The following is a 24,963-nucleotide window of genomic DNA, read 5'->3' as shown; positions in this document are numbered from 1 at the left end:
GACCAAAGCATATAACAAAATTACTTAAATTAAAATGAAAACTGAACATATAAAAAAAAACCCAATTTAAAATATTATTAAGAAATATTATAATGGTATATAAATAATACTAAAAACTAATAAAAAATGACAATAGGACATAAACTAAAAGGGAAAATATAAAATAAAACCTAGTTTAAAATATTACTAAATAATATAAAGGTATATAAATAAAACGAAAGCTAATATAAAAGACAAAAGCACATAACAAAATTACTAAAATGAAAATATAAAAATAAAAGCTAATAAAGAAAAATACTAAAATAGTATATAAATAATACTAAAAATGACAAAAGCAGTTAACAAAATTTCAAAAAATTAAAATATAAACTGAAAATATAAAATAAAACCTAATATAAAATATTAATAAATAATATAAAAGTATATAAATAATAATAATAAAAATGACCAAAGCAATTACTTAAATTAAAATGAAAACTGAAAATATGAAATAAAACCCAATTTAAAATATTAATAAATAATATAATGGTATATAAATAATATTAATAACAAGTAAAAAATGACAAAAGCACATAACAAAATTACTAACGTAAATAGAAATGACAACTAATAATATAAAATAAAAGTTAGAGCACATAACAAAATGACTAAAACTGAAATTACAATGAAAACTGATGAAAATATCAAATAAAAGCTCATTGAAAATATGAATAGATATTATGATAGCATATAATACTAAAATGACTTCTCAAATCTTCTGAACTCTTTTGTTTTCCACAGAGGAAACAGATTTGTAAAGCCATGACTGTGATGAAGTGCTGAATTGTCATGTTATTTGTGTGCAGTTAAAGAGGAAATGATGTCAGACGGGCCGTCTCTGAACCGGGCTGTGAAGCGGATCTCCAGAGACTCTCCGCCGTACTGCGCTCCTCTCTCCCCTAAACTCCTGCACACAGACACACACCCGTCAGAAGGTGCGTCAGGGTCAATGCCTCACGTTAGAGATGAATCGCATGCTGAACTTGCTACTCGTTTGTTTAATAGGACAATACAGCTTTCTTACACATTCAAATTATGAGGAGGAGGAGGAATGTTGAATATGTGTGTGTGTGTTTGTGTGTGTGTGTAGCCGAGACTCTTCCTCCAGAGGAGAACGGGTTACTGAAGGAGCAGCGCTTCATGGACTCCGCCTCCAACTCCATGACGCCCCGCCCACAGACCTTGAGAAGCACCTCGGAGTATCAGTCACCACCCAGCAGCCCGTATTACCATGGCAACGGCCCACCTCTACGGCGACAGGCCTCCAACCCCCCCACACAGACACACCGGCGCGTGGAGGGTGAGCAGCAGCACATGATTTCAAAGTGTTTCCTAATGTTGATCTGTACAGACTGATTACTTCATCTGCTTCACCGTTTCCCAAAGTGATGTTGATGAAAAGCAAACAATTAATGAAATCATTTGATTAATTATTTAGCATCAAAATGTAAATAATTCTTATTATATTAATAATAAAAAAATATATATATAAATAGTCATTGTAAAATATTTTTTATTAATTCATAAAAAATGTAAATAATTCTAATTATATAAATAATAAAAAAAATAAATAACAAAAAATATTGTAATTAATTAAATCATGAAAATGTAAATAATTCTAATTATGTAAATAATATAAAAATCTAAATAAAAATAATTATTGTAAAATAGTTAATAAAATCATAAAACATTTAATATTGTTTTATAGTAATAATAAAATAATCATAAATCATTATTGTAAAATAATTATTAGTAAAATTATAAAATGTAAATAATTCTTATTTATAAATAATCAAATCCAATTATATAAATAATTATTGTAAAAAAGTTACATCATAAATTTAAATAATTAAAAATATATAAATAATTCAAATTATATAAATAATTATTGTAAATAATAGGTTAAATAATAAAAATGTAAATAATTCTAATTATATAAATATTATAAATATTATTGTAAATAATATATTATTATAATTAGTATTATTATAATATTACAATAAAATCAATCAAAATAAAACAATTTTGATATTTGTGAATTTAACTGCATCATGTAACCATTAACCAACATCAAAAAAATGTGAACATGTGTATTGAAATATCAACTTAAAATCTCAGGATGAATTCAAGTAAATATTAATATATTATTGAAGTAAAAATCTCTGATCTGATCTTTTTCTTTGTGCCCATCAAAGTAAACGAGAAAATAATCAAATGAAGCACTTTTCATTCGTAAAGTATTTAAGTTACTGGATTTTTCAAAATCAGTTTTTTTAATATAAACCATTTTAGTTTTGAAATTTCCACAAAATAAAAAAAAATAAAAAAAGTTATGAGATGATATTTCAGATATATCGCCCTGTTCTACATCAAACTGTTCATTTCAGAAGAACAAATCCTGTTTTTCATGGCGACACCTTTAAGACCTTCACGTCTCAGTGGAAGCCTCAGATCTTCAGAAACCGACAGGAGATAAAACATCAAAGACTGAGAGACAGACAGGCTGAAGAAACTGCATGAGCTGCAGATCAAACTCATCTTCCCTCTCTTTCCAGCAGCCAGCTCTACCACGGGTCCCGAGGCGGCGGCGGCGGCGGAGCGTGGCGTTCCCAGAACCCCCGGCAGGAGTCCGTCTTCCTGGTCCATAGAGGAAGTGATGCAGTTTGTGCGGGACGCGGACCCCACAGCCCTGGCCCCGCACGCAGAGCTCTTCAGAAAACACGTCAGTGATTTACCGAGCGACCTTCACACGCTCTTGCTTTTATACCTGTCACTAAATCAGCCGCGGCATGAGGACGGGAGGGAGAGCGGGAACATGTATCATCAGTGTTTAGACTTAACCGGCAAGATTCACGTTCTAACACACACACACACTCGTCTGGACAGACTCACAGCTGCGGGAAACAAAGTACAGTGCTGCTAGATCAACTCGATTTTATTATATTAAAATACACTACTTTTATTATGCAGAGAAAGCATGAATTTAAGTGCCCCTGTTATGCTTTTACACCTTTCTAGCAGTGTGTAATAGAACTGTTTTGACCAATCAGAGCAGAGCAGACCAATCACAACAGAAGAAATAAAATCCTACAGGTTTGTAATGACTTGAGGGTGAAAAAATGATGACAGAAGGTTCATTTTCAAGTTGGTCACATAAATCGGAAGCTCTGATTGGCCGCCACTAGGCATGTGACGGTATTACATTTTCATGTTGTGATTAATTGCTGAAGCTTTTATCACGGTATATGGTATTATAACGATATAAAAATAAGTTTCCAAAAAAAAAGTGTCAGTATAACAGATTTAAGAACTCTTTTTGTAATAACAAAAATAACTGTCAAATGATTAATCGCGATTAATCGCATACAAACTAAAAGTTTGTTTGCCTAATATATGTGGGTGTACTGTGTGTAATTATTATGTACATATAAATACAAACACATATATTAGAGAAATTTTTACAAGTATATGTATTTATTTATATTTTTATATAATTTATATTATATATAAATACAAATATTTTGTACATAAATAACATATTTCTCTTAAATATATACATTAATTTGTGTGTATTTATATATGCATATTAATTACACACAGTACTCACACATATTATGCAAACTCGAACTTTTATTTTGTATGATTAATCGTTTAACAGCCCTATCTGAATGTTTGTTTAAAATTTTCAAACAGATTAAAATGCAAAAGAATTAGGCTATAAAGATCAACAGGAAACACTTTACTATAAGGTCTCATTATTTAATGCATTAACTCAGATTGAGCAATAGCTACATTTGTTACTAAAGTATTATTTTTGGTTAATGTTAGTTAAGAAACACAACTGATCATTGTTAGTTTGATCTCAGGTCCATTAAATAAGTTCTTTTGATTTTAGTAATGTTATTAAGCAGTAACTATGAAATTATCATTAACTAAGAATAATTAATGCTTTTATAAGTATTTTTATTGTCAGTTTGGTAATAATGAATTAACATGTTAACTAATGAAGCCGTATGTCTTTAAGTTTTAATGAACAATAACAAATAATCAGAACATTTCTAATCATTAGGGCATGTTGTAGTCCAGATTAAAACATAAAAATGTTTAAGTTTGAAAATAAATAGCCTATTAAGTCTTTCAGTATTCAGTATTTGGTGCTGTGATGAACAACATTGAGATTACAAAAATGAATGTTTGTTTGAAGCATTTTAAAAACTAGCGCAGTTGCTTTGTTTATGGAGTTTCCGGGGTAACCGCTGCATTTCTGCTGTTCCATCTGCTGTCAGAGAGTGAACGTGCACTTTCATTCAGAGCGTCTCTTTCACTCCACTTGAACTGTGGTAAAACTCATTTTCTTTCTCTCTGCAGGAGATCGACGGTAAAGCTCTGATGTTACTGAGGAGTGATATGGTGATGAAGTACATGGGGCTGAAGCTCGGACCGGCGCTCAAGCTCTGCCATCACATCGAGAGACTCAAGCAGGGGAAGCAGTGAACACGCAATCTCACCTCCACACCCACACGCTGCTACAGAGGGGGCTGATGGGAAATCACTGTGTGCTGCTCGGCGGACGCGCTCAGAACACACTACGCCGCTCGTCTCTCCAGAAACACACACACACACCATCTCTCCAGGACGTTCATTTGCAACCGGAGCACACTGAGGAACTCTAGTGCCGCTCTCTGTGAACGACCATCGTACCTCCTCGCCAGGAACGAACGGGAAGTCAGTTCTTACCTCCTGCGATCTCGTCTCCCCAAAGATGTTGAGGCTTTACGGGCCGATTATCTCATCGATAGTGGCCGCTTCTGAGTCGGATTCATCGCTCTACCTCCCTGTGACGTTGTAGTAGTTCACCGGTGTTTCTGGAAACGCTTACAGCCACTGAAAATCTCGTTTTTCGCAATTCCATCAAATCGTTTGTGTATTCAGTTGGCGTCAAACAAACACTTTGCCTTTGAGTTTCGCAGGTCATGTTTAAGCGATCTTACGGGAAAAGTTCATGCAAAAAGTTGACCGTATGACGTTTCTTCCGTCGAACGCAAAAAGAGACGTTTCGAAGAATGTTCACGCTGCTCGTTTTCATGGCAGAATTAGTGTTTTTGACCAAACAAACCCTTGCTTGTTTCTGTGAACAAATGAAAAGGGTTTGTAAGATACTTGGTCAAAAATGAAATTTACAGGATTAGTTCACTTCAGAATTCAAATTTCCTGATAATTTACTCACCTCCATGACGTTCATGCCTTTCTTTCTTCAGTCGAAACGAAATGAAGGTTTTTAAAGGAAAGCATTCCAGGGTTTTTCTCCATATAGTGGACTTCACTGGGGTTCAACGGGTTGAAGGTCCAAATGTCAGTTTCAGTGCAGCTTCAAAGAGCTCTACATGATCCCAGACGAGGAATAAGAGTCTGATCTAGAGAAACCATCAGCCGTTTTCTAAAAAAAAAATAAAAATTATATACTTTTTAAGCACAAATGCTTGTCTTGCACTGCTCTGTGATGTGCTAAGCATTATGTAATCACGTTTGAAATGTCATGCGTGACGTAGACAGAAGTACCGACCCAGTGTTTACAAAGCGAATGTGCAAAAAAATTGTAAAACAATGATTTATCGGACGTTTTTGTGAAGTTGGAGGAGAAAATTAGTTTTTCGCCCTACTTCTTGCATGACCTTTCCAATGTGATGATGTAATGGTGGCACATCACAGAGCATTTGTGGTTAAAAATATACGTTTTAATTTTTTTTTTTTTTTGAAAACAGCCGATGGTTTCTCTAGATAAGACTCTTATTTCTCGTCTGGGATCATTTTTGAAGCTGCACTGAAACTGACATTTGGACCTTCAACCCGTTGAACCCCAGTGAAGTCCACTATATGGAGAAAAATCCTGGAATGTTTTCCTCAAAAACCTTCTTGGATGACATGGGGGTGAGTAAATTATCAGGAAATTTTGATTCTGAAGTGAACTAATCCTTTAAAAGTGTAAAAGTTTTCACTCCACACATCTATTTCAAACTGTCAAAACAATGTTGTTGAATATTGTGAACGTTCTCCAACAAACTGAAGTAAATCACACCAATGCACTCAAAATATTTAGGCCTAAATCTAAGATTTATGTGATTGAATTGCATAATTTCCATCCATTTATTTATCAGTCATACATAAACCAAAAACAGGTAAGAAACAGATTTCTGCACCCAAAAAAACATGGGATAGTTTATTAACTAATTGCATCTATTGGATTCTCTTTAAAGGGTTAGTTCATTAATTTCTCACCCTCATGTCGTTCAAGACCTTCGTTCATCTTCAGAACACAAATTAAGATATTTTTGATGAAATCTGATGGCCCAGTGAAGATAATTAACACTTTCAGATGCCCAGAAAGCTACTAAAGATGTATTTAAATCAGTTCATGTGACTACAGTGGTTCAACCTTAATGTTATGAAGCAACAAGAACCCTTTTTGTGTGCCAAAAAAACCCAAAATAACGACTTTATTCAACAGTATCTAGTGATAGACGATTTCAAAACACTGCTTCATGAAGCTTCGAAGCTTTACGAATCTTTTGTTTCGAATCAGTGGTTCAGAGTGCGTATCAAACTGCCAAAGTCACGTGATTTCAATAAACGAGGCTTTGTTGCTTCATAAGTGTTTCAAAACGTTTCGAAATTTCAATGGTTCATGTGATTTTGGCAGTTTGATAAGATTTGTAAAGCTTCATGAAGCAGTGTTTTGAAATCGCCCATCACTAGATACTGTTGAATAAAGTCATTATCGGATTTCATCAAAAATATCTTAATTTGTGTTCTGAAGATGAACGAAGGTATTACGGGTGTGGAACGACATGAGGGTGAGTCATTAATGACAGAAATTTCATTTTGGGGTGAACTAACCCTTTATATAATCATATTTTCAATTGCATTTATTCAGATTGCTTAGAATCAGCAAAATTGTGAAAAATCTATCCAGTTAAAAAGTTTGAACATGGTTAAAATATGTCTAGCTGTGGAACGAGCATTATTCAGTTAGTTCAAATGTATGTAGATGAAACCAATTGAATTTGTTGATGATAAATATATTAATGTGGCACTAAACAGAAATCTGACCTGATGAATATGCATCACATTAAAAGTATTAGTTTATGTTAAAACTATGTAATTCAAATGAATGGGAATTTTATATGCAATTCAAATGCATACATCTTTAAGCTGAAATTCATCGCCCTTTTGCTTTGAAAAATGTCAGATTGATTATAAATTATCTTATATAGTTTTCCGTGTGCTTTATTATTTTTCTATCACCACTTATTTTCCTGTCCTTCGGCTCTCTTTAAAGAACTGAAGGACAGGAAAATCTCTGTTTAGTCTTCAAGTGTCACGAGTATCGATGTTCCAGAAGGTTCTGAGGAGATAATGTTGTTTGACTTGGCTTCGGTTTTGTTACAGAAACTCGATGTTTCTCTGAGGCCTTCATGTCGAGCTCTTATCTTGGGAATGTTTGAGATGATATGTGTTACGAAGTGTTGTAAAGTCACGGTTAGATGTTAACCTGACTGCCGGAGAACAGTATTCAAGAGATGGAAACACTGTATGTGAAACCGTTTGCGAGATGCTCGAGAACATCCTCTGTAGGTGTCATTGAACTATTAGAAATATCACTAAAATAGTGGGAATTTGATGTAATGTGAATGCCGGTGTGTTTTGCACTGGCCTCCGATCTTTATCTCGAAGTTTATGTTGATATTTTACCATTTGCATCGATAGATCAGACGTCAATGGTGTATTATGGGTTTAACCATAAAACTCAGCAACAGGAATGTACATTTTTGTAGAGAAGAAATATTTTAAGCTAAACATGTTGTATATGGAGGTGGGAAATGTGACGATACGTTACGGGGGCTGTTTATTTTGGGATTGGTTGTTGAATATATCTCGGACTGCCTTCCAACGCTTTTTACCGGGAGGGAAATGTCCATTTTAAATAACTAGGTTCAAACTGCCTTGCTTTACTTTGAGACTTCTCAGGTTTTTTTCCATCTTTTGTAACGTAGCATTTCGAGTTAGTCGTGAATGTGATTGTTTAGACTATTCCGTTTCTTTGTTGACCTTTTTTTTTTTTGGAAAAAATCAAATGTATTCGTAATGTCGTGCCATATAGATTAAGCAAACGATTGAATATCAATACTTGTCATGAAATGTGCAAAAGTTCAGACAAAAAAAAACAAAAAAAAAACAAGCTTCGTTCTTGATACCAGAGACGTTTTTAATCATGAAATTTTTAAAGCTAATGCATTCGTCACGTACACATTTTCAACATTTTAAATGATACAAATAATAAATAAATAATTTAAAACATCACCAGACTCTCTTTTTTCATTCTTTTACCCATTCAGTTATTTACAAAAGTTGTTCATGGTAAAAAAAAAAACATTCAATACTTAAAATTTCAGTACCTATAAAAGAGTTGGAGGGTCATCTGACACATAAATGAATTCACATCATAGAAATAGTCATGGTTTATTCATCTGGTGTTCATGCTGATGGTGATTGTTTTTTTCTTTCGTGTAAATCTGGGAAGAGTGAAAATCTATCACATGCCGGGAAATGATTTAAGGCTTTACAGTTAAAACACACACACACACATTTCAGTACTGACAAGAAAAAAACAAGGAAAATTGCACAGCAGTTCATCAAATATATTTGGTGTTAAGTGATTGAACCAATACTTGCTATTTTGAGAAAGTTCAGTCAGTTCGACATGAAACGCTTTCCTGGCTCAATGTGAACTGAGACGCCTTCCTGATTTTCATTCGGCAGGAATTCCAATAAACAAACACGTAAACACCAGTCAGCACATTTCATACTGACATGTCAAATAAATCCTGGCTCATTTTCATTTTTCTTTCTATGGACTATTCTGAGGGTGTGTTTCTTTTAATTCTGCTGAAAGTGGCTTGAAGGAAAATCTCATGTGAGCCAGTTCATCATACTGGTACTCAATGTAACATGAAATCTTCATCAGTGACCAAATTAGACTCATCTTGGTTTGGCCGTAGGCCAAGATAACAGGTTTAAAGCGAAAAGCTGGTTATTTCGCTGTGGACATGCTCTTAAATTATTTTACATACACATCGTTTCCTATAGAATAGGAAATATTTGACTTACTAAGTTCGGAAATTATATTTTGGGTGAATTGTCAAGAGCATGTGAAGATCATATTGCACCCACAAATAAAAAAAAAAGACATTTAGATTTTGCTTGGAGAAAATGTTTGTTATAACATGCTCATGGGGCTAAATTTGGCTGATTAAGTATTCAGTTTGTCAACTGTTTTAATAAGTTGATTACTAAACTGGCTGGGATGATCAGAAGGTTAATGAGAGGGTGGAAACCTGTGGTTCGAAACACGCCCTCACACTATCAATCAAACCACCAGTCAACTGAAAACATCACAACCACATGAAAGCTACAATAATACAGATTTTAGTGCCTTGAAGCAGCGTTCACAATCGGTTGGCACTTGATTTTATCCATTAGAATTTTAGTTGATCATGAAAAGAGGGAGAATGAAGCCAGACCTAAATGTAAATATCACCAGCTTACACTTTTGAAGAGGCTTTTTGACTGGGACTGAAGGTCAAGTTCAGCCTGAAGAACATCTCCACATATTCAAATGTTAATGCTTCTTTTTCAGCTCTATTATTATTTGCTATTATTGCCGTAAACTGTATTCCAGTAATGTTACTTGGCATTAAATTGCTGCATTATCTATTATCAAGATTTTATAAAGGCTGCATTACCTGGAACAGTAGATTAAAACAATGACTAAATAGCCTTAATATTAGCCTATTGCTTGTGCAACCTTGCTGACATCACCCAGAAAGGCAATAAAAGTCATCTCATTGTTATGAAAGACTACAAAACATGTGGAATAACATACACTGATGATTCTTGCACAATAAGACCAGTAACATGTATAAAGAATGGAAAGAAAAAAATGACCATAATGCTCGCTAAGGGATTTCATTTAGAACTCTTTAGGTCCATTGTCGGCATCCAAAACACTGTAGGTATCGCTATAAAGATCATTAAAATCTGTACACTGTTAAAACTGAAACTGTTCACACAGCTGGCTGACAAAAACCTAAAATATTTCTTGCAGTTGAACCCACGGCCATAAAAACAGCATTAATAAGCCATTTCACTCAGATTTGTTGTCGTTAGGGACGAACCCCTGATGATTATTTAGTTTTAATTTGGTTGGGGGTGGGTGGGGGGAGGCTTTCTGCCCCCCAAAGGGAGGATGATGAAGACTACGTTTTGTTGCTACTGACAACCATTTCCTCCAATCATCAGACTTAATGAAACTGAGGTCTGCGCTTTGCCAAGTCATTATCAGGCTGCCATGCTAACTGCTTACCCCTCCTGTTCTTCAAAGAGGATGCTCCGCTCCAATGCCCCACTGATTAATACAGTGATTAGGGAAGCAAAAGGTCACGGTTCCCTTCTACAGTTCATTAGGACCAAAAATGGGAAACGTCTTGCACTCCAAGTGTAAACAGCGAGGGGAGAGCAAGAGTTCCGCAAAAGCATATTAGCAAGAGGAGACTTTGTCAGTGCTGCATGTTTCTCACTGACAGCTGGCCAGGTTTCAAAACTGATCTCATGCATATTAATGACAATGCAGATTAAGTGTGATGAATCATTCATGAGGATGTGTGACCAAAATCAAAATGCATAGGAAGGGAAAAGATTCTGGCAATAATGCTGCAAATGCTAAAGAATATCAGTAGTAGTGCAGTTTGGCCTGTTCAGATTGGTTCTTTTACTTGGAGCATTATTCTGTTGACTTCAGCTGATTGCTTTATAATGAATGGATTAAATGGCAAACTGTCAGACCAGAGGCGGCCTGCATCCATGTAAATCATTTGGACAGCTTGGAGAACAAGCTTTAGGCCTTACTTCTGCCAGAAATGCATTTAGCATCATCATACCCTGGTTACATTTCTTGCACCAATTTTTTCTTTCACTGTAGCTACACCTCAGTAGCTTTTTCTTTGCTCATGTCCTTGGTTTTCCCTTCTCACACTAAAAGCAAGAGCATGTGTTATTTTCTGGGTAGAAACGCTGTCAGTCGCTGCTTTTTTATGGGCAGTATATGAATCTCCTGGGAGCTCACTTTCTTCAGTTTGATACCTCTGTTTTTAGAGATCTTTTTTAACGGGTCACTTGATTCTCCTCGCTGATCCCCCGGGACCCTGGGCAGTGTCGCGAAGCCCCCCTGGCTGGCGTCACGTTTAATGGAAAAGTTCTTTGTAGAAACGCCTGACAATCCTTTTAACTTGCTGCAGAAAATGGCAGGCATGGCGTCTTTGACAGACACAATGACTTTGGCAGTCTGTGACGTGCTGACGATCTCGATGTTGCCGCTTCCGCTGAGCGCAGAGTCATGTACTGTCCCAGCTACTGTGCTACCATGACCGCTGTCTACCACCCACTTGTGCTGTCTGCTGAACTCTAGAGATGCTAAACCACTCAGCAGTTTAGTATCTATCTTTGGCGAGCAGTCTACTGGCCGAAGAACCCCAAGAGCCAAAGCCCCACCGCTAACACCGTCCCCAATGTGGCACACTCTATCCCGCTCTGGGGCCAATGGGCCATACGTGCTACAAGACTGGATGCATGTCTTTCTTATACTAGGTACAGACAAATCAAGGACACTGTCTTGCTGAAACGGCTGGATCCCTTGTGGAACATCCACAAGCGTTGACGGTTGAGGCGTCCTTATGGATAAGTCTAGCACTTCTCCGTCTGTCACTACAGGGGATGAGCAAGAAGGAAGAGGTTGTTGGACTACTGCCATTTCCCTGCTGGTTAATGTCAAATGAGGGGAGATGTCACTAGGTGACGTCTGTGTGCTTTTGCTCGAAGTACAAGTCGGTTTCGGGGAGTCTACCTCAACCTTTGAGTCTTTGCACATGGAGACTGGGACTGGGATTGGCACTGGGATTGGAAGAGGCACTGGAAGTGGGATCACAACGGGATAGGGCACGAGCAGGGTGGCTGGAGGCACCAGAGGGGCTAGTGGAGAAATGTAGGGGTGCGAGAGAGGTGGAGGAGAAAGGAACGCAGAGGCAAGGTCTACTTGCGGGGAAGACGCTTGGTGGCAAGTGGGTGAGGAGTTCCCTTGGCCAGGGAAGAGGTCCTGCAAGATTGCTGCAAAGTTAGGGTTCTGAAGAAGAGTCAGTAGACTAGTATCCAACACTGGACTTGAGCCTTTCTGGTCCAGGACTGGAGGTGGTCCAAGAGCAAGGGAAGGGTTCTGGCACAGGATGTTGTTCTGTAGCGGGAGAGGACAAGTTGCTGTTTGTTGAAGCAATTGAGGATTCAAATGTTGGAGGACTTGTTGTTCCAAGACCAGGGGTAGGGACACAGGACCCTGACTAGTCATCAGATATGAAGTTGTCCCTGATTGTCCAACTTGAGGGGCAGCTGGACCAGCAAGGATGGGCAACACCATTGGACTCTCCCCCAAGCAGATTGGCTGAAGCACAGTTGTAGCAACCTTCAGGGCAACACCGTTGGGAGATTCAGCAGCCGGGGTCACCACTGGGGTGGCCTGTATTGTTAGCAGGGGTGACAGGGATCGCTTTGTGATAGTTGGAGAGCTGACATTCCATGTCTCGGTTGGAATAATTGGAGTGGCATCCCCTTCGAGTTTCCCAACTGCATCAGTGGTGGTGGCGGCTCCACCGTTGCAGACCTCCTCCTGGGGGTTCGCCATGTCTACGGCTACAGAATCTTTGAACGGCTCTTCCATTGTATCTTGATTATGTAAATCTCTTTCAGGTCCTGTAAGTAGAAGATTTCATGGTTTTCTTCAGTTGGAAGGACAAACCCTAGAATCAAATAGGAGAAGTGGATTAGCAGTTGGAGACAAATGTATTGTTGTAAACCACAATAGTAATTGTTGGTAAACCTTCTTAATCTGTTTTATCCTTACCTGTCCTCTATAACTTAATACACAAAGCTAACAAGGCACCAAAGAGATATTGTTTCCTTTCCTGCTAACAGTTCAGCCATCTGTTTTTGTCTACCAAGAGCTGTAAGCTTTTAGAATGATGTCATGACACAAGAGTGGAATCACAGACACAAATACAGAATTATGGGAGACACCAGAAGAGAGTTTACAAAGACTGGGAACCTTTCGCACAGACAGATGGCTTCACTGGCTTGGGAGGAGAGCAAAGAGAGCACGGGGGAGGATTTGATGAAATTACGTCGCAGAGTGCCTGGGTTTATTTGTTTATGAGCCAGCATTAGTGTGGAGTTTATTACACAAAATGCTGCCAAGACTACGAAGTGAACCTCCCTCTGGCAAACACAGAGAGAGTGAAAGAACGCCAGAGAGACAGAGGAAAAGAAGGAAAGAAGGAGAGTACCTTGAAGTAAGAAGAGAGGGGAAGAAATAAAAAAAGAGGGAGAGAGAAAGATATCAAAACAAAGTGCAAAAATGTGAGATAAAAGAGATTAAGGGATGCAGAAACGGGCACAATGTTTCAAAATAACAGCTTTCAAAGCAGCATATTTTTGGTCTGCGTCAAGTACCCATTAAACATTGCAACATTTTTTGAATTCTAACAAGATGACATGAACACATGCATCAACCACAAACAACACTAAAACCAACTTTTCAGTACCAAAAACGTTTCATTAACGTATGATTTTATCGGCAATGTTTCCAAGATTATATAAGAGCAGCAATTTGAGTTTTTTCCACCAGTAAATCATTCAAAAATATAAATGCAATGCTGATGAAGGCTGGAGGCAGGCTCATGCTAGCGCAGCGAGAACTGCCTTATCTGCATTTTTTCAGGCAAGCTGCAAAACAAAAGAAAGCTGCCAACTGATTTAGGACCAATTGTGTCCCAGGGTGAATTTCAGAACCACTTCTAAAGCAGTGAATTTTCATTGCCAAACTGAGAGAAGAACAGTGGAAAAAGTCAGATAAGGAAGCAGACGACCTCGACACATCTGCTCCTCTCCGATTACTCAGTGACAGTGCCTCACCCCGACCCTAAATCAACCTTCAATCGTTGAGTGCTGCTGTTTAGAAAAAGTGATCCAAGGTCAGACCTCTCTAAATAGTCGAGTGTGACTTCTAAACTGCCTTGCAGTATTTTTTGTCTCAAACTATATTCTGAAGCATATTTTATGAATGTTCCATATGTATGGAATACCAGTTACACTGGCCAAAATGTGCAGTACACAACCAAGCACACTTCACACAATACTGCATCTTACAAGTCAATGCACTTGACCTTCCATCAGAATGAAAATGCAAAATAACAGTCTTGACTAGTGTTGTCAAAAATATCGATATTTCAGTGTTTCCATACTGAAATATCTGAAATGGTCCCAATTCTCCATATCTGCAGTATTGATACACCGATACCAGCTGCGCATTCTCACTCTCGTTTCTCTCCAATGGCAAATTGACTCACTCTCGCCTCCTCTCACTCACTCATCTCATTTGCTTCGGTTGAATAGCGGTGCTTGTATTGCACATAATTTTGGTCATTCTCGCAGGTTTCACATTCACACCAAAAGTGCGCGCACCACTGATCTATAATAAGTGGTGCGCACATAAAGCCACCTCTCAAACAGCTCACGAGTACCAAATTTAGTTATTTTTCATGGCTTATTGTGCTTAAACTGTCAAATACATACAAAATTATGCCAAAATGCCTGTCTTGCAGAGTATTCAATTAAAAAAAGTCAGATTTGGAACATGAGAAAATGCATGTTGTGTAACAGTATATTGGATCCGTGCATAAGCTCTTAAAGTGACAGCAGCCTAATAAACCTGCTGCTGTCTGTCATGTTAATAAAAGAACAAAAGAGAAAAACACTCGCTGCTCAACTGAATAACTTTTGTAACTTTAATTGTAAGCGTTAATTTGTATTTGATTCTTACAATGAAAACTATCCAGTGTTATTTTACATTTGATAACTTTTATTTCTATAGTATTTATTACCTGAATACTACTATTAGACCCACCTGAAAAACCTTTTTGCGTTTATTTAATTTGTTTCTTTATTTTATTTGTGCTATCATTTGCGATTTGTTTATTTGTTATTTTATTACTGACGTTTACTTGTCTTTTTTATGTAAATGTAAATCAACGATTCAAATAAAGTCTATCAAAAATTTATCAAAATGGTAACAATTTTTAAGGTATCGTGTCAAAGTTGAAAATTCCAGTATTGCGACAACGCTAGTCTTGACTACACACCACTTGTAGATTTAAACATATAGGTGCGCTGATGAACATTACACTACACTACAGTTCAAACTTTTGAATGGTATTACATATAAAGAGAATATGATTTATTGCAAACAATGAGTCAGATTTCAGAAAATTTGGAAGACTACATAAGACCAGCTGGGAATGATCACTTCGTACTGGTCTTGTGTTGCTGTAGGGATATGCATCTTTGACGACTTTTACATAATTTTTTTGGTGTACATTTGATTGATTGTACCGTACTGTTGTTCTCCTTGCTGTTCTCATGCTTGAAGTGTATGCCTTATTAGAAAACTAAATAAAGTTTATGAAAAACTAAGTAAATTAGCATTAGTCTTAGTCTCCGTATTCTCCATGCCAAAGGCGCTGAGTGACGTAACTTGGCTCAAAACAGTGCATTTGTTGAAGTCTTTGGAAAACAAGCACATGCTTCAAATGCTACCCAATTACAATCTTTGAGAGGAACAGCCAAAAACTTTGAAATAAATCCTGAGCTGGGATAAAAGTCGATAAATTACAATCTACCGTTGGAAAGCCAACAAGGTGGGTCGCCAAACCCTCTGTATGATTTGTTTCCGAGATACTGCGTTCCAGATGGGCCGACAGATTCCTGCAGTGTGAGACGGTTAATGCAAACAGCATTACAGAAGCACAAGTGTGTGTGTGTGTGTGTGTGTGTTCACAGCAGCAGGTGAGACTGGTTAGATCTCTACACTTCATCAGCTAAAAACATTACAGTAACCTAAGAATACAGATAAAAGAGCGACCAAACGCACCATCTGCTGTTGCGGCATCTCAAAGGTCATGCAACAAAAAACCTTGGAAAATTGCTCTCATGTGATTTTAGATTCAATTTTCTGAGCCGTTAAAGCTAAATTAAGTATGTTGTTGTGATGCTACATACAATAAAAATGTGAAAACTATCAATGGCATCCCAAAACAAAAATTGATATGCACAACAACTATTTTTTCCTTTTAAACATGACCTGGATATAGCATCACAAGCAAGATGTCTTAATGAATATTTTAGGATATGACTAACTTTAGCTGTCAGTACAAAAGCACGTGGCTGGCAAACAAAAAAGCAAAAACGAAACAGATGTGAAACTTTGAATCACAATGATGGTGTTTACTGGAAGTGTTTCGTACAGATCAAGTGAAGTGAATTTTGAGCTTTGATGCTAGTCCAATCTGGAATGTGATTATTAACACTGTCTAGACGGGAAGCATTGAATGTTCACAAACACGGACAAATCTGCTATGAGCTTAATACTAAAATTAAAATAAAATACTACTTGGAACTGGTACACTGGTATAACTCACTTTAAAATGAGTTATTTTTGTTTACTTTTTTTTAACTGGTTATCATATATATTAGAAGTAACAATGATAAAAATATATATATACCAGTTATATTAATAAAAAATTGTATTATTTGTAATACTTCATATATAAACTTCATTTTTTATACAATTTAATATATATATATTAAACCAAATTATAAATCAAACCAAAATTTATTCAGACACCTTGAACATTTCATTCATTTATTCAGTTTATTCACTATAGTTTAAAAAAACAACAAAAAAAACATGGTAATAAAATATGACAAGCTCTTAATCTTAATTATTTCAGATAACACTTAAGCAAAACCTGGTCAGGTCAAAGTGTATGAATAATTTTTGGGTATTATGTGTCACAGTTTACTTATATTATAAAGAATAAGGTTTATATATATATATATATAAAGTATTACAAATAATACTTATTATATTATGTATATATATATATGAACACAATTTATTAAATATTTTATATATAAAAAATAAATCTATAGATATTTTATTTTATTAATATTTATTAATTTAATAATAAATATTTAGGTATAAATAAATATATATTATTTATAAATATTTGTACATAAATAAAGTATAATTTGTAATAAATTATATAAATATAATTTATATAAAATTGTATTTTATATGTATTAAATTAATAATAAATATTTATGTATAAATAAATACATAAATATGAATACAAATTTGTAAATAAATAAACATTTATATTTTTTTAATATTACAAATAATAGTGAAGGTGGCACAATCCAACAGGCACTTCCAGTATAGACTGACCTCCTCTGACTCAAATGGGACACAATGTAAGACTTAGGCTACTCAAATAACTGGCGCTTTGGTTTGCTGCAGACGTGATATGATAACATGGTTTCATGAGGAATCTATCCTGGAGTTCATCTATCAGATAATAGAAGACAAATCCCTGGGCAACTACAACTGGAAAATGGAACAGATGGAACAATTTAGCAACAATCTTCTATTCCATCCACAGGCTGCTGTTGTCATGCCAACCGCAGGGATAATAAATCCATCCCCTCTGCTGCATGCTGAAGCTGCCGTTTTGCCCCCCAGAAATGATTCTTGAATCCGCCACCAACCGGATCTCACATACAGCCCAGTTATCTTATCTTGTAAGGATATTAGCCGAGTTAGGCTTCCACTAGCTTAACAAGTCTCTTGGCGATAGGAAGCTGAGGTCTACATCACAGAATGAATCTTCATTTAGATATCAAACTATTAGTGCAAATATGGCCTTTAGATATGGCTTGGATACCTCCATCAATGCAAGTCTATGGGAATTTATGGCTATTTATCATCCAAAAACCAATTGCTTAGAAAAGAAGTTTAGCCAAAGTTTAATAATTATGGATCAGTGATCAGTGTTGGCGTCCCTCCAGAACCAATGCAGCTGTAATAGTGATGCTTGCCTAAGCAATCAGATTAACCATTTGAAAGCTGAACCCTTTCTTTGGTTGATGTACATACTGATCATGTCTATACAAAGATCCATAAAGGGTCTACCGTAACTTCTTTTGTCAGCGCTCCAGTGGGGTCTTCCCGTAATAAAATAGCATCCATGTGTGACGTGGTCAGCCGTCTCATGCCCGGGGACTGAGACTTCTAAAGGATTTATGGGTTGGGAAGTGATTCAGGAAGGCTGAAATAAGCCTGGGAAGAAGAAGAACGCAGGCAGAATTGCCTCTGGGTGCCTCTTACATCGCAAATCTACAGCACGTGTGGTGCATCCAACACCCCTCAAACACACTCGCAGAAGACACTCTAATAAGAGCAGTGTGTGGGTAGTGCGCACTTAAAGGGATAGTTTTCCCATGATTTACTCACCCTCAAACCATCCTCGGTGTATATGACTATCCTCTTTCAGATGGACACAACTGGAGATGTATTAAAAAATATCCTGGTTCTTCCAAGCTTTATAATGGGAGTGAATGGGGGTCGAGATTTTGAAGCCCCAAAAAATGCATCTTTCCATCATAAAAATAGGGGGTTAATAAAGGACTTCTAAAGCAAAGCGATGAGTTTTAGTAAGAAAAATCTCTGTATTTAAAAGCTAAAATAACTAGCTTCCAGCAGGTTTGTCAAGGATTCCCACAGTCATGTTACAATGAGGACAGAATATAGTTAAGAAACATGAAACTGTAGTAAGCAAACACACTTACACACATTTTAACTAAATGGTGTTTACACAAGGACCTGACCCCAGGTCAGCTATTCTGAGCATGTATTACAGCAACAAAGCTTTGCTGCATCATGTTATGGTGTTTTTCTTGTTCTAGTGGAACATATTCAGCAGGACAGATCACTAGGCTTTAAATCAAACAGGACCCAAATAGTCTCCAGAGTCTATTATTTTAATCTAGAACCAGATGCTTTAACGGTTCTACAGCTCCCTTCATGACATCAGCGCTGTAATCGCTCTGGTGAAAACTGGACCCGCACCACCTGCTGGTTCTGCCCGCTTCAGGGTCACCGCTGCACGTGTGGATCTTATCAGTCCATGAATGGTGTGTTTGTGTGGAGCTCTGTGTCCACACGGCACGGCCCAGCACGGCCCGAGACAGACAGACGCGAGAGGAAGATTACAGAGAAGAGTGGGTGGACAAAGGCACAGTCACTTGCTTTCCACTACAGAAAAATGGCAAAATATCCCAGTAATAACCGCTGACATCTTGCACGGATCACGTCATTTGGAGCATGAGTCTGTGCAAATGCAAATTCAAAGGATGTAAGACAATGTTGTTGAAACTAGTGCTGGATACCTGAAATCATTTTGATAAACTGTTTGCTAGCCTGGCATAATAATCTCCGTTAATAATTCTCAGCATTTATTCCGAGGGTATGACCGATTGTTTTCCATATATCCATTTTCTTCCCAACCTAACAATATCGTTTCTCTATATTGTTATTATAGCCGTGGTGTGGACAGTGCTATTCTTTTATATTTAGAATGATTTTTAGAACTATTTCTTTATTATTATCTTTATATTTATCATTCTTTTTAGTGTTTATCATATTTAGTCAACCTTGTCATGTTTTTGTTTAGTCAAGTTTTAGTCAAGTAAATGTCTGGGCATTTTAGTCACTGAAAACTAGTCACATTTTTGTCATGCTACATAATGGTTAAATTAATAATCACAATTATTTGACTTAAAATTATAAATCACAATGATTGTTGTCATTTGAGAAATGTATTTTTACATTTCATTACAAGCACAAATCAAGAGAATGTCAACTCATACGCATGCTTTATTTGACTTCATCTAGTGAGCCGATTTATTATATGCGATTTGTTTTACACTGGTAAAATAAGAAACTTCTCTCAAAAATTAATAGTGAAATTCCTAGTCATCCAACAATTCCAAATTACATTAATATTTTTCTATTAAAACAACAGCAAAAAAGACGGTACAGTGGTTGTGTAAGTTTCTTCAGCAACCGCAATAGTTGAGATTCATGTTTGTATTTATTACAGTTCATCACTGAGAAGGTTTGATGGCATATTTAGTCACAGCAAACAGCGCAAGCGACTCGTGAACAAACAGACTGACTGAATGACACTTTAATTTAAGCAGAATATCTCAGTGGAGATCAATAAACTCCATCTTAATTGTATGTCGGTTATCAGATCATCTGCGCTTCTTTCAGAGCGTAGAAAGAACACGTGCGCGGTTGCCAGATTGCAAATATTAATTAAACCACCACCAGGCAGAAAAGCTCTTCTAAAAGCTCTGATTGGGGATTTAAAACCCTGATATCTGGCAACCACAAGTATGAAAGCTCATAGAAGTTTAATAAAAACAGTCTGATATAGTCACAGTTCTCGTTTAATGACATTGGTGTCGTCTCATTAACATCTCGTCTGAAGGTGATGATACACTTTTTGATCAATGTTGCCAAGCAATGTTGCTTGGGTACTTTCTCATTGAGAAAGGGCACCAAATTTCTATCTGGATACTTTGGATCGGAATTTGTTACCCATTCTTAAAGGGAAAGTTCCCAAGCAATATCGCTCTGTAACGTTGCTTGGCAACATTGCTTTATTAGTCATGGAAAAAAGGACATCAACAAATATTTTCCTTCATAGATTTCGTTAACGAAACTGACACTAGTCCTGCCCATATGTTGCCCGCCCACAAATAAATAACTAAATTCAAACTTATTAGAAAAAACGAACACTTGAACATACATCAGTATGGATAAGGACTACCTAAAATGACAAACCATCTTCGTAAACAATCATTTGAAGGGTAACTGGATATTTTAGTTCGGCTCACGTCACATTCAATTATATGGAGAGGGCGCGCTTTATTACCTATACTGCAGCCAGCCACCAGGGGGCGATCAAAATGTTTTGCCTTCACTTTTTAGGACATGAGCGGCACACTTGATCCAGGAGTTTCGCACCAGTGGACATGCCCATTTTACTTTCGCTTTCAAATTAGCACCAATTCGGGGCGGCAATTGCTTGAATGTTGGGTTCGTTATTATTCTTACTGAAAAACACATCAACTAGAAAAAAAACAACTTTGCAGGTTGTCATTAGCATTGGGTTTAAATCCAAAATTTCGCCAAATAGGAGCTTTTATATTTTGCTTTGAAACCAAATCTTCCGCTATTGTCTTGTTAGTTCCTCACTCTCGTGATAAATGAAATCTGACTCCTGCTGCTGATCTGTGCTGCGACTCTCGTTCGGCTCACACCGCATTGAGCGGACACGTTCAGTTTTTAATTGTTGTGTCTGTTCACTAACTGAACTATATAATTTTTATTACTATAAAAAATCAAAACGACGGTTGCGGCTGAACACTGGTAACACCGACTATCACAGCAAGCCTAATGGCCTAATGAAAATAATTGCTTTCGGATACATCAGTGCTTCTCTAATTTAAAGGTAAAATTGTGTGTAAAAAATGACTGATCTTACTTTAGCACACATAAAACACATAAAAAAACCTCTGGTCTCAGATCAGTGGTTTAGTGGGATGCCCCACCAGTGGACTGTGGTGGCAGATGCTATAAATAGGTTCAACTGGAGGGGCGTTTTAATTAAATATGAGGTAATGTGATCTGTGTGGGGCAGACAGCAGATAGCTCGTCCCTATACATCCATTATCATTAACAGTAAATGTTCCTCATGCACGGTAACTCAAGCCTGCTGTTATGACAACAGGGTCAGAGGCCCATAGCAGAATCTATATAGGAAACAATGAGAGCATCTCGCTAGCAAAAAGACATGAAATGGACATGACAGAACACTTTTAATTGAATCAAATGCATCTGTACTGTATCAGGTGATGCAAGATGAAACGTCCCGGGAAGTGATGTAAGTGGATGGTATTAGTAGCTCTGGGCCTCTACAGTGTCTCAGATTTAGATTTACTAGGGAAAGCTGTGACGGAGTGTTTGACAAACACTGAACACCTACAAGGCATTAGAAACCATTCAGAAGACCTTAGCAACCACATAGCAACGCCCTAGCAACCTCTCAGAGCATCTTAACTTCATAGCAACAGATTCTGAACACCTTTACAGTATACCAGTGCCCTAGCAACCACCCAGAATACCCTAGTAATAACCTAGAGACCCTTTGTAACTTCAAACAACATGTTTAAAACACTCTGAACATCTTAGCAACTGCATAGCAATGCCCTAGCAACCACCCAGAAGACCTTAGCAACTGTACAGCAATGCCCTAGTAACCACCCAGATCTTCTTCATAGCAACATGCTTAAAACACTCTGAACATCTTAGCAACTGCATTAGCAATGCCCTAGCAACCACCTAAAACAGCCTAGCAGCCACCCAGATGATCTTATTAACTTCATAGCAACATGCTTAAAACACTCTGAACATCTTAGCAACTGCATTAGCAATGCCCTAGCAACCACCTAAAACAGCCTAGCAGCCACCCAGATGATCTTATTAACTTCATAGCAACATGCTTAAAACACTCTGAACATCTTAGCAACTGCATTAGCAATGTCCTAGCAACCACTCTGAACACCCTGGCAATCACCTGGAAGAAAGACCTAAGCAACTGCATAAGCAATGCCCTAGCAACCACTCTGAACACCCTGGCAAACACCTGGAAGAAAGACCTAAGCAACTGCATAAGCAATGCCCTAGCAACCACTCTGAACACCCTGGCAAACACCTGGAAGAAAGACCTTAGCAACTGCATTAGCAATGCTCTAGCAACCACCTAAAACACCCTAGCAACTGCATAGCAATACCCTAGCAACCACCTGGAGGAAGACCTTAGCAACTGCATAGCAATACCCTAGCAACCACCCAAAACACCCTAGCAACCACCCAGATGATCTTATTAACACTTAAGCAACATCCTTAAAACACTCTCAACACCTAAGCAACTACCCTAGCAACCACTGTTACTGTTGCTCAGTGTGATGCTGAACACAGATCTGAGTCCAGCAGCCGGAGGAGAGTGTGACAGACGCCCGGCTGAAACAGGCTAGAGAGAACAGCTATTTATATTTATATAGAGAGAGAGATTGATTTATATATAGATTAATTTATTCTGCGACTGACATTAAGGACAAACAAACACTTCATTTACACAACAGTAAATGCATTATGTGAGATTTATTGAGACTTGCATGTGCTCATATGTATGTTTTTCTCACTATGGATCATTAATATTCAGGCCTAAAACTGATGAAATCTCAGTTTGATCAGTATAACAGCCTGTTTCAGCGGTTTAACAGACAGATCTGCATCTGAATGTTTTGCTGACGATTTGTGGTCGTTCACCCGACAGCATTCGGGTGCTGCGCCTCCTCCCGCACTTTAAAGATTCAAGCCAAAAGACGAGGGGACCGCGAGTCTGACGCCGGCGACACACGACATTCCTGAAAGACTCGCTCGTGGCTTCAGGCCTAAAATAAGATTAGCCAACTAGTCGGGAATTACACGGATCATCTCTGAACCTACAAACCTCTGCTCGCTCTCTCTCTCTCTAGGAGTGTTCGCTGTGGTTTAGCAAATATGTACAGTAGGGCTGGGAAATACAGCTGAAAAAAGCTCAATAGTTGATTAGCAGCTACTAGTAAATATGTTCAATGCAAGTCAAATACAGCAAAAATCTAGTTCAATTGATCAAATTAATTTTTTTTTCACTAGATTAACATGAATGATATTAAATAATTTTAATTTATTGTAACTGCACAAATATTACAGCAATAAAAAAAGCAACATTTTTGTTATTTTCTAGCTTATATTCTTACTAAAACATCATATATATATATATATATAAAATCACGCTTGGAAACTTAATGGTAAAATAAATCAATCATCAATCATTTCAATATTCAGAATTTTAATTTAATTTTCCATTGCAAGCAAAATCATTGTGAATATATTGTGAATATTCCATATCATATAATATAATATAATATAATATAATATAATATAATATAATATAATATAATATAATATAATATAATATAATATAATATAATATAATTAATATAATATAATATATGTAGAGGGCAAAAGTTATATTAATGGCCCTACAAGTTCAATTAAACTGTCAAAATATGAGGCAAATATTATATTTTTTTTAAATATTTTATATATGAGGGAAGAACAAAACTAAACGTTGTTAATGTATTTATCTGACTAAATTATTTGGCAAAAAAGGCAAACTTCAGCTACGGTTTTATTTTACTATGCAAAATAAAAAAATACATCATAATCAGTTATTAATATTTGATTGGTTCTCTCTTGTTCATAACTTATTTGTAATGGCAGATGGGGCAAAAATGATGTAGGCACAATTTGGCATGATTCACTGCATTATCGTCACAAATAAAACAATTGACTGCAATATTCTTACAACATATTTAATAACATTTAAGGGTGAAGATGTCAATTTTCCTAGGCTGGACATCACTGGACTTGAAAAATTCTCATTTCAAAATGCTGAAAATCTGACCAAATGTCCTTATGATGTACGCTATACATTGGTAGAAGAGCGTGGAGTGTGTGTTGACAGGTGCTGATGTGTGAACGACTGCCCTTCAGGCCAGTTTAATGAACTTACGATGGCTGGTCTTTCTTTGTATTTGCCAACGCGTGCACACAAAGGTCAAGAAAACCCAACCTCGCTTTGACCCCTAAAGCTTTCAACCCCTGCAAACGTGACCTAATGCTTCTAAAAGTGCACGTGTGAGTCCGTGAGGAAGCATTGATTAACTGAATCGACGGAACGTTACCAAGGACAT

The 24,963-nt window shown here is 36.9% G+C and overlaps 2 protein-coding genes across 4 annotated transcripts in view; one reads left to right on the top strand and one right to left on the bottom strand.

Moving 5' to 3' along the window:
* Positions 1–5,317, top strand: part of LOC137008722 (polycomb protein SCMH1-like) — a 28,026-nt gene extending 22,709 nt beyond the window's left edge. The window contains exons 12-15 of one of the 3 annotated variants that reach the window (XM_067370430.1): positions 846–974; positions 1,130–1,339; positions 2,598–2,761; positions 4,408–5,317. In XM_067370430.1, the coding sequence (XP_067226531.1) occupies positions 846–974; positions 1,130–1,339; positions 2,598–2,761; positions 4,408–4,533 (629 nt within the window). In that variant the 3' untranslated portion in view covers positions 4,534–5,317. Of the gene's footprint in view, positions 1–845; positions 975–1,129; positions 1,340–2,594; positions 2,762–4,407 lie in introns of all 3 variants that reach the window. The other 2 variants (XM_067370429.1, XM_067370431.1) reach the window with 2 other exon arrangements.
* A 643-nt stretch (positions 5,318–5,960) lies between these two features.
* The window catches only part of zmp:0000001174 (retinoic acid-induced protein 2), a 20,359-nt gene continuing 1,356 nt past the window's right edge, over positions 5,961–24,963 (bottom strand). Inside the window, exon 2 of the mRNA XM_067370432.1 lies at positions 5,961–12,938. Coding sequence (XP_067226533.1) covers positions 11,147–12,859 — 1,713 coding nt within the window. The 5' untranslated portion in view covers positions 12,860–12,938 and the 3' untranslated portion in view covers positions 5,961–11,146. The remainder of the gene's footprint in view (positions 12,939–24,963) is intronic.

The sequence above is a fragment of the Chanodichthys erythropterus genome, chromosome 20 (genome assembly GCF_024489055.1).
Source record: "Chanodichthys erythropterus isolate Z2021 chromosome 20, ASM2448905v1, whole genome shotgun sequence".
NCBI lineage: Eukaryota > Metazoa > Chordata > Actinopteri > Cypriniformes > Xenocyprididae > Chanodichthys > Chanodichthys erythropterus.
This window is presented reverse-complemented; position numbering and strand designations above follow the sequence as displayed.